The sequence below is a fragment of the Spermophilus citellus genome (genome assembly GCF_964194105.1).
Source record: "Spermophilus citellus genome assembly, chromosome: X".
Lineage (NCBI taxonomy): Eukaryota > Metazoa > Chordata > Mammalia > Rodentia > Sciuridae > Spermophilus > Spermophilus citellus.
Genome location: NC_138190.1, coordinates 77,034,504 through 77,045,010, shown reverse-complemented (window position 1 = coordinate 77,045,010; position 10,507 = coordinate 77,034,504). Strand labels below are relative to the sequence as shown.

Genomic DNA, 10,507 nt, shown 5'->3' with positions numbered 1-10,507 from the left:
ATATTGGAGAAGACAGCATTGTAATTATTTCTTTATTTCTCTCTTTTGTAGCCTTCCTTGATGGTCATGTGAATTAATCTGTTTTAATTCATTTCTTATTATTTTTATTTTAACATTTAAATATTTTTGTTTGATGGTTACCATGAGACTTACAAAATTTTCTTTTGTTATACCAAGCTATTTTAAAGTGATAGCAACTTAAAATGATCTCAAATATAAACAGAAGATAAAATATACTGTAGCATTTCTTGCCTCTTTACATGATGAATTTTTGATATCCTAATTTACATATTTTCTATATTGCTTATAGATTAAAATATTCAGGTAATTCTTATTATTGTGGTTTTGCTTTTTGTATTCTTCATACTAAAGCTATAAACGTTTTTTGTGCCACACTTAAAATATTAGAACATTCTGAATTAATTTGTGTAATTTCTCTCATCAAAAAATTTTATACATTCCTATGTTTTATTCTTTTTCATTAATATCGTTCACTTTCCAGAATTTCCTTTAGCATTTCTTGCAAAACAGCTTTTAGAGATATATTCTGTCAGCTTCCATTTGTTTTAGAAAGTATTTATTCCTCTTTCATTTATAAGGATAGCATTACTGAGCACAGTATTCTTATTCAAAAGTTTTTCCCCCTCTTTTTTTTTAAAGAGAGAGAGAGAGAGAGAGAGAGAGAGAGAGAGAGAGAGAGAGAGAATTTTTAATATTTATTTTTTAGTTCTCGGCAGACACAACATCTTTGTTGGTATGTGGTGCTGAGGATCGAACCCGGGCCGCACGCATGCCAGGCGAGCGCGCTACCGCTTAAGCCACATCCCCAGCCCTCCCCTCTTAACAATACTGAAATTTTTATGCCACATTCTTCTAGCCTGGAAATTTCCGGTTGAGAAATTGGCTGTTAGGTGAACTAGGATAATCATAGGTTTTATTCATTTATTTTCTCTTGTAGCTTTGAGGATCTTCTCTTTATATTCACCTTTGAGAGTTTGATTGGTGACCTTTGCCTTCTCTGATTCTGAATATATGTATTCTTCTTTGGGAAGACTTCTGTTGTTATTCTTTGAATAAACTTTCTCCCCACTTGTCATTCTCAAATACCTCTTGAATTCCAATAATAATATAACCTCTTTTATAATATCCTAAATTTTTTATATTTTATCTTCACTTCTCCTCATTCTTATTTTTATTTTACTCTTGTTAAGGTCTATTTAACAACAGATTTTTTTTAGTACAGCACTGATTCTTCCTTATCTTTAATGTGTCCTGCCTTTCATTTCTTCTATTTTGTTTTAATATCACTGAATGTATTTTTCAACCCTAGGATATATATTTGATTGTTTTTTAAATCTCTTATATTTCTTTATTAAGTTTTTTCATTGGTGTCTGAAATAGTTCTTCAAATGTCTCCAAGTTCATTGAATTCCTTTAAAGCAGTTGATTTAAATTCTTGGTCTTAGAATTTTCCCATACTCATTAAGCCTTGTTGGTTTCTGGTACTTTATTTTGAGTACTAGTTACTTAGAGAACTAATTGAGATATTGGTTTCCTGAAAGTTCTGATTGTTGGCATGTGACATTGCCCAGCCATTTAAGGTTTATATATTATTTACGTGTTCCTTACCTGATCTTCTTTGTTCCTGTCTTCCCAGAAATTATAAGAAGTTTACCTATTTTCTCAATAATAATTGAGAAAGTGTCTAATAATTTCTGCTACTTCAGCACTGAATGGCACCCATGTACTGGTTTTCTGCTGGTGTTTTGTGGCTGTTTCAGTACTAGAGGGTAATCTAAATTCAGGTTTGTCCCAAATACACTGTTGTTGTATTGTTCTGAATCAACCAGGACAATAACTCAAAAGATGTTTTATTCCTACAAGCCATTTCCTGGAGTAGGCCTGGATTCCTCATCTGCAATTAATGACCTGTGCATAGGCACTGAAGGATTCTACCCAGGTTGGGCAGTCATCTTGGATGGACAATACACTTGCCTGTGGCTACAAATGCCACCACAGTGTGCCACACTATATGATCACAGTTTACCAATACCAACACAACACTGCAGTAGATCCATGGTCCATACTATTATGTGCTGCCTATTACTGAGATAGACTGTTAGGTTAAGACTACTGCAATAATCCATAGGTGATGCTTGCTAGAATAGAAGATTGATAGAATGGGGCCAGATGTGTTTCCCTTGGTACCAAAGTTGTTTTACAGGCTCAATCCATAGAGTCAGATTTTGCTGACCCTGTACTACATACCAAGGCAAAGACTTGTATTTACTATTCTGCCTAACTCCAAAAAATGGACTCTTTCAATATGTTATACTGCCTGAAGTTGGGATAGTATTGATAAAGGCAGTCACTTGGTCACCTAGGTTGATGCTAAGATGGATCCTGCCTGAGTCACCTGCACAATCTCAAGGGTACACCAACAACCATGCCACAAATGGCAGTGATGCAGATTGAAACATGACTGCCTTACTTGGCTGTTAGTCTGTACCAAGTATGAACACACTTCTAGAGCCTCATCTAAAAGCACAGGCCTAGTGCTATCTGTGCTGCCCAAATTGGGAAAGGTGTGGTAGATACAGTCTTTTATAATTTGTATGTGATTTGTCTCTCAAAAGCTCATGTGTGAGACAATGCAAGAAGCTTCAGAGGAGAAAATATTATGAGAGGCTTAAGCCAATCAGTGAATTAATCCCCTGATAGGGATTAACTGAATGGTAACTGAAATCTGGGGGTGTGGGCTGGAGGAGGTGGAGCATTGGAGGCATGACTTTGGGGTATATATTTGTATCCAGCAAATGAAGTCTCTGTCTCTATTTCCTGATCATCCTGTGAGGCGCTTTCTTCTGCCACATTCTTCCACCATGTTGTTCTGCCTCACCTTGAGCCCTAGGAATGGAGCCAGCCTTCTATGGATTAAGAACTCTAAAACTGTGATCCCTCAAATAAACTTTTCCTCCTCTTCAGTTGTTCTGGTTAGATACTTTTAGTCATAGCATTTGAAAAGCCGACTAAAACAGTTTCTTTGCCACCAAGGTAGATGTTAATGTGGGTCACACCTGGGTCTCACAGCAACAGGCTGCATAGTCTTGGGAGTTGGTGGGTGTTCTCCAACCCACTCCAAGGCCTGATGTAATACAGGCTGAAACTGATTCTGTCCCTTTGATGCACAGGTCCCCTTTTTATGCCAGGGTTATTCTAGAGGCTCAGTCTGTGAGCTTTTGTCCACATACAGGGATTTCATTTTCATTTTCACAGACTCAACTACAACAGAAAACATATTCTTCTCATGTGCCCATGGACTATTATCCAGGATAGACCATATTTAATCCTCAAAAGAATTCTCAATAAATTTAAAAAAAATTAAAAACACAAAAATATCTTTCTGACCACAAAAACATGAAACTTCAATAAGAGAAGGAAAACTGAAAAGTTTAGTCTGTTAGGATCTGTTCATTTTCACTATATGGAATTACATCTTAATAAATAAAAATATGCATAATTTGCCTTGTTGAAACTATAAAATCACCAACTTAGAAATACCTCACTTGTTTAACATAATGAAGACCAACTTCTATGGAACAATCTCTCTTCTCCTTGCTCACATCCCGTCTGGCCATACTTGGCTCTAACAAGAAACCTCTCTAGTTAGGAACAGTCTATCTCAAAGTGCCAGCAACATGATTTGCTGTCTCACTTTATTGAGGTGTCCATTCAAATGACATGTTTTCTGGGGAATTATCTGTCCATCTATATAAAATACACCCACCCTGATTCATGGCTTTCTTATTGGACTTTTTAAAAAGAAATCACAGCCTGATATATACACATACAGCACACTGTGAAGAAAACAGGAATGTATCTTCATCCACAATAATATAATTAAGTACTATGGGACCAGGGATGTAGTTTCTGGACATTTTCACCTCCTAAAACTATGTCAGAAGCATTATAAATCCTCCCTTTGACTCAAAGCAAGCTTATGTGATGAAAAAAAAAATACATATATTACCATGGAATAATTAGAAATGTAGTTCTAGTACAGGAGCCAAGAAATTTAGGAGTAAAGGCATAGTGAAACATGATATTCTACATTGACTTTTTTTCTACATTCTTTAAATTATTTCACTGTTCTATCCTCAATCTCTAAACCATAGGTAGAACTAGAATAAACCTTTCTTTGAATGGCAGGTTTTTGTATACACTCAAATTATTATGAGACAATATAAGACCAAAAGGACTTACATTAAGCTTAATGATGACTGTCTTCTTCAACCCATTAGGATGTATGCTCTAAGATCAGGGTTTTTGACTGGATAACTCATTCTTCCATTGCCAGGCCCTAGTCCAGGTACAAACTAATCTTTTGCTATATGGACCAATGTCATCATGTCATCATAATGTATGATACATGACTTGATATTTGGGGGAGGTGAGAACTATAACTAAAACTAGAACAGGAGCTAGAAAGCAATATTATATGTCTATAAGACATGTGTCTTTACATGGTAGGGGGAGGGAAAGAGGAGAGATTGCTGTTATTTAAGATAGGAAGATTTTCATCCAATACTATGTCCCAAACTCTTAAAAGAGGGCTAGGAATAGAGCTAGCCACCTTCTGAGTATCAGAAAGTGGAATAACCCCAGTATCATGCCAGGAAAAATATAAGGCCTATGAATACCTTGAAGTAAGAGGCTTGTGGTGTATATGTGCCTCTTCCTAGCCCAGATAAAAGGTCTGGAAAAGAGAAGATTGTCTTTTTTATCAATACCTAGGGCTGTGGCTAGAGCCAAGCCTTCCAGAGTATTAGGAGTAGTAAAAGTGAACAGTAATTAGTATTTTAAAGTAAGTGCTGTTGATTTTTTTGTCACTTCAGTCCATTTTCTATTTGGAAAAATAAAAATCCCTACAAAACAAAAGACTAAAATAATTTATTCATGGTTTATAGTTGATTATTCATATTTATATTTTTAAAAAACACATAAATCAATACTATTATTGGTTATAGTTATATTTGTAGTAAATGCATAAATCATGGGCAATATTCACACCAAACTCACGATAGTGTCTACCCTCTTCAGAATAACTGGTATGATATTGGAAAATGGATTAATTAATTGTAATGTTCCAATTATTTAAAACTATAAATCATCATCTAAAATAAACATACCAAAATGTTGTCAGTTTTACATTTGAGGTAGAGATGAACAAATGTGTGCCATATCTTTTATACTTTCACATGTTTTGTTGTGACATTTTAAATAAATAAAATAGTACAAAGAATTTAAAATGCCATTAGAGCTGATAATTTTATTACATTTTTCAGTACTGGACAAATCTTGAGGCATAAAATATACGAGGACATAAAGCATGTGAATAAAACAAGCAACAAGGTTGATAACAGAGACACCTTTGGACTTTGTATTTCACAGAGAATACATATTCTTTCTAAACAAAAGCTTGAATAAACTAATTGTCACTGAAAATAATCAGAGAACTGACTAAAGATCTACAATCAAAAGTGTCACCAGGATTAGATCATTTTACAGATTGGTACTAGCTAACTTTTAATGAACAATTTATCCTAATGCTATTTGAACTACTTGAGACCACAGCACAATACTAAAAACACAAAAATTCATATTTTTAAAGCTAGTACATCTCTAATAAAAAAAAAATACTTGGTAAAGACAGCATAAAAAAGAACAAAAATAAACAATTCCAAGTTGGAATGCAAATGCAATAATTCTAAATGAAATGTTGGTAAATAAAACACAGCATGTAGCAGGTAGGATTAATTCCAGAAGTTAAGGTTTGGTTCAACATCAAATACCAACCATTTTAATTCATTACATCCACAAATTAAAGGAAAAAGATCATAAAATTTTAAGAATAGATAATGAAAATACATTTGATAAACCCAGGAGCCATTTCTGATAATAACACTATGTAAAAAAGGAAAAGAAGAAACTCCTAAACAAGTTAATAATCAACAGCAAATCAATAACCAACAGCAAATATAATACTAATATGAAATACTACAAAGATTTTTTTGAAAATTAAAAATAGGTGAAGTATGTCTGTATCATTATACAACACTATTCCGGAGAATCCAGCTAAAGTAATATAATCAATATAAACATTAGAAGAAATAAAATAATTTTTATATACATGTAAAATGATTGTATACCTAGAGTCCAAAATATTCTATTTTTAAACCCACTGTAATTTAGAAGATTAAATAAATTCATTGAATAAAAGATAAAAATATAAAAATCTATAGGTTGCTTTCATTGCCCAAAATAACAAGCTATAAATGAGGAGGAAAATGTACCCAATTCAAAATGTGACAACTGTAAAAATACTAAAAAATAAGATCAATTTCATATGATAGACCTATATTAAGAATATTAAGAAATAAGAGCCAAAGAATTCAATGATATATCAAAACACTTCGGTGTTAAGAATTAATATTATTGTTATACTCCAAAGATAAACATAGAAATTTAATGCAATTTTAATTGAGACAGAATTTGTTAATGTCAAAAAAGTGCTTATAATTTTCATATGAAAGAGTTATTGTGGAGGACAAATTGCAATGAAAGAAAAAAATAATAATGAAGGAGGACTCGCTTTACCAGATTCTAAAACTACTTTATGGCCAGTCAATATATTACAAATCATGTAATACTGGCTCAGAAATTTGAAAATTGGTGTTTTTTTAAATAAATTGTATAATTGGACATCCAATGTGAATGAAATATATACTTGGATCTCTATCTTATACCATATACCAAAATAAATTTCAGATGACTCAAACATTTAAACTTTAATAATAATAAAATAATTATGAAATGTAGGTGAATGACTTAGGATGGTGATATCCATCTGGAAAATAACAGGAAATGAAAGTTATAAAAGAGACAATCATCTACCTAATTTTTTACAATTATAAAATAAAAGACATAACCAATAAAATCAAGATTATATAATAGAAAAATCATAACACATAAGCTACAAATTATTAAATGCACTTAACAAAGTTTTAAGGAAAAGATCAACAATTCAATAGATAAATGAAGAAAGGATAATAATTGTCAAATCACAAAAGAAAAACACTCAAATAGAAAGAGAAATCCTCTTTGAAGTCAGGTAAAAGGCAGTCACAGTGAAAAGCAATATCATATAATTTTTCACCTTTCAGATTTTTAAATCTTAAAAAGTGATGCTGCAGAGGATGCTGAAAATAGGCACTTTCATTTTGAATGATAATCCTAATTTCTTAAAATAAAACATATGACTTGTTAGCATTTCTGAGAATCCAACCTATAGAAATAAAACACTTTGTGTTTTGGTAGTGTTATGTTGGTGAAAAAGGAAATAAATGAATATCAGTAACAAAAAGGTTGAATACTTTTTGGTACATCTACATGTATTGAATATGCAACTATTAGAGTGAGGGTGAGAACAAGAGGGAGAGGGAGAGGGAGAGAGAGAGAGAGAAAGAGAGAGAGAGAGATAGAGATAGATAGATAGATATTGACTGTAGCTACTGATCAGCCAGGATGTCATCTATGTCAAGTGAGAAAAGCAATTAGAGAAAATAATATGGCTTCCCATTTTAACAGAAAATACTATGAAAAACTTCATGAAGAAGAAGAAAATATGGAAGGATGTAGGACAGATTCTCAACATGTGGGAAGAACGTAGAAAGGTTAAAAATAATGAGGGAGAAGGATATGGGGTAGGGTTAATCTACTTTTACATTAAAAATACAGACACTTTAATATTCTACTAGCACCCAATTTATAAGTTCCATTAAAGAACAAAGCAATATCAAAATTACCACAGTATACTTGGGGCAAAACTGTGGAATTAGTCAATGTAAGAGTTGGAGGCACAATAAGATTTACTTACTTTCCTGAATTTCTGATGCCAAAACTGTTCTCAAAGTTCACAATTATGAAAATACAAAATATTTTAAGTAATAGTTCCCCAACTATTACAAAGAGCACAATGAACTTACGGGGTTTTCACCAAACCATAGACATAAATGTGAATATCATCATCAAACTTAATGAAGTAGACAGAGGGCTTGGCCACCACTTGATGGATGAAAATGCCAGTTCTCTTGGACCCGTCATCTTTGGCATGCTCCACCTGCTTGCCCACCAGGCTGTCGACCACCTCTCCAGGCTCTCGTTCTGCCATAGGGAAATAGTAGTTGGAATCTGGAATGATGCGCAGGTCACCATCTCTGTAGTCATCCAGCAGGGTGTACATATAGAGGACTGGATCTTTCTCATATGTTATATAAAACCAAGTATCCATCACTGGGGCTCGTGCCAGCACCATACCCTTCCATTCATCTTTCCTACCGTGCTCGCCTTCAAACACATGCCCCACTGCCTTCCCAATCAAGGAATCTGCCAGGCGAGAATCAATTCGAGGAGTTGGCACTCTCTCAGGAAGAATCTCTAGCGCTAGAACTCTTTTATCTCGGTGCAGTTCTAGTCCATACACACTATCTTTGCCATCATATTTAATGATGTAAAGTGTGGGCTTCACAGAAACCTGCTCGAGCACAGTGCCTTTCCACTGCTCCACTGGCTCATTGCCTTCTTTCCAGCCGTGTTGAATGCGGCAGCCCACGATGTTCCTACGAGTGAGGAAAGTGGGCTTGCGCCGCTGTTTCCTGTGGGTGTGCCTTTTCTTCATCAGGTATGCGGACACGCCATCTACTCCCGTGGGAGGCATGGTCGGAGGAGACATGGTTCAGGGCTTAGGAGGACTTAGACAGAATTGCCCCTTGCTTGATTAAGCGGACAAAAAGTTAATACTATCCAATAAGATTTTTTTTTTTTCTGCGATCTCAGAAAGGGGTCCTCCCTTCTCCTAGATCAAAGATCTCACCAGAGCTTGGCAAAAACGCTCTAACTCTTCACTGTGGGCACAAGGACAGTGTGTGCCTCTCGACAGTGCTTTCTTCTGCCCTCCGGGAGGGGTGACTGCAGCAGCGGTGGCTGGAAAGAGATGGCGGGTACGACTGTGCTGTCCGCGCGTGGCGCCCGCCCCAACCTCCACCCCCAGGTCCCGGAATCGGCCACTTAGCTGTTGTTGTAGTTGAAGCTGAGGTTGCAGTACCGCGACACCGAAGGAGACCGCGGGAAAGGAAGGCAAAAGATAAAGGGATGGCTGCAGCAGTAAAAGTGCAGGCGGCGGCACGTCTCTGAGGAGTCCGCGCGGCCTGGCCTTCACAGTCCTAGTTGGCTTGGCCCAGCCGTGGAACCGCGGTTTTTGCAGCTTCAAGAGCCCGCCCCCTCTGAGCCCGCCTGTACCTCGGTCCCGCCCTCTGCCTTCTCGCCTTCCGCTTCGCGGGCAGCAGTGGGGCGGGTCAGCGCGCGCGCCCGCGTTCAGTCTACACTGACACAGGCTTTCTCCTTTATTTCCTCTGGCGCCCCCCGACTGTTTACTTCAAACCCCAGCCAGACAGGCAGGCTCCCCTCCCCCATTTGAGCTGCCTGCTGCCCAACAGCTTTCTCCACAGCGGCTTCATCTGCTCCTGTCTTACAGGAATTTCTCACAAACATTTCGAAATATATACATATATTCAAAACACACACACACACACACACACACACACACACACAGAGAGAGAGAGAGAGAGGGAGAGAGAGGGAGAGAGAGGGAGAGAGAGAGAGTTTGCACATACAAATGTACATACAAGCTAGTTTCTTTCAGTTTGAAGAATTACAGACCAGAGAAAATAAAGCCTGTGAACGGTCCTCCATCTTGATTCAAACTCTCCTTTATATTTTGTACCTGAATATTCCTGGTAATGATTATTTAATAATTATTTTATTTTCCGAGTGTAAGGAGGTACACCGACGTTATGGAAGATTTTTAAAAATATAGTGAAATAAAATATGAAACTAACCTTAGCCTTGGTATCTAAACATATAGTAAAATATTAACCATGTTGATTTATCTCTTGGTAATAAACATGTGGGGAGCATATGTCACACTTTTATATCTTACTTTTGTCATTTATATCATTAAAATTTTCTGTAGTTATGAAAACATGATTTTTGATCCAGACTATTTATTTTAATATTCATTTAATGGCCCATTATTAATTCAAAATGCCCTATGATACAAGAAAAAGTAATAAAACTATTTATCTTTATATATGGGGTTTATTTAGCTTATCTAAATCATGTCTTTAGGGAATATTTTAAAGACATGGTTTCTACATATGAAATAAGATCAATATTTGGAAAAACAAAATATTAAAACAAAATTGTGGCCTCAATTTAGTAAAAAGAGAAGATGGTGTGTGTGTGTGTGTTTATATTTACTAGTATTGTAATTTTGAAAGCACTGCATAGTTATATGGAAAATCTAAGAGAAAACAAACTATCCATAATCTCACTTGCCTCAAGTCACAGAGCTGCTAAGAAGTTTAAATTTGAATATCTGTAGAACTTT

General features: G+C 35.6%; 1 protein-coding gene across 1 annotated transcript; it reads right to left on the bottom strand.

Annotated features, from left to right (window-relative positions):
* Positions 1 to 5,320: 5,320 nt before the first annotated feature.
* Positions 5,321 to 9,340, bottom strand: SPIN4 (spindlin family member 4). Its single transcript, XM_081277949.1, has one exon. The coding sequence runs from the start codon at positions 8,789 to 8,791 to the stop codon at positions 8,042 to 8,044; it is 750 nt and encodes a 249-aa protein (XP_081134075.1). The 5' UTR covers positions 8,792 to 9,340; the 3' UTR covers positions 5,321 to 8,041.
* Between the last annotated feature and the right edge of the window lie 1,167 nt (positions 9,341 to 10,507).

Excerpts from the sequence above, each read along its gene's own strand:
- SPIN4 (XM_081277949.1), bottom strand. The coding sequence starts at position 8,791 with ATGTCTCCTCCGACCATGCCTCCCACGGGAGTAGATGGCGTGTCCGCA.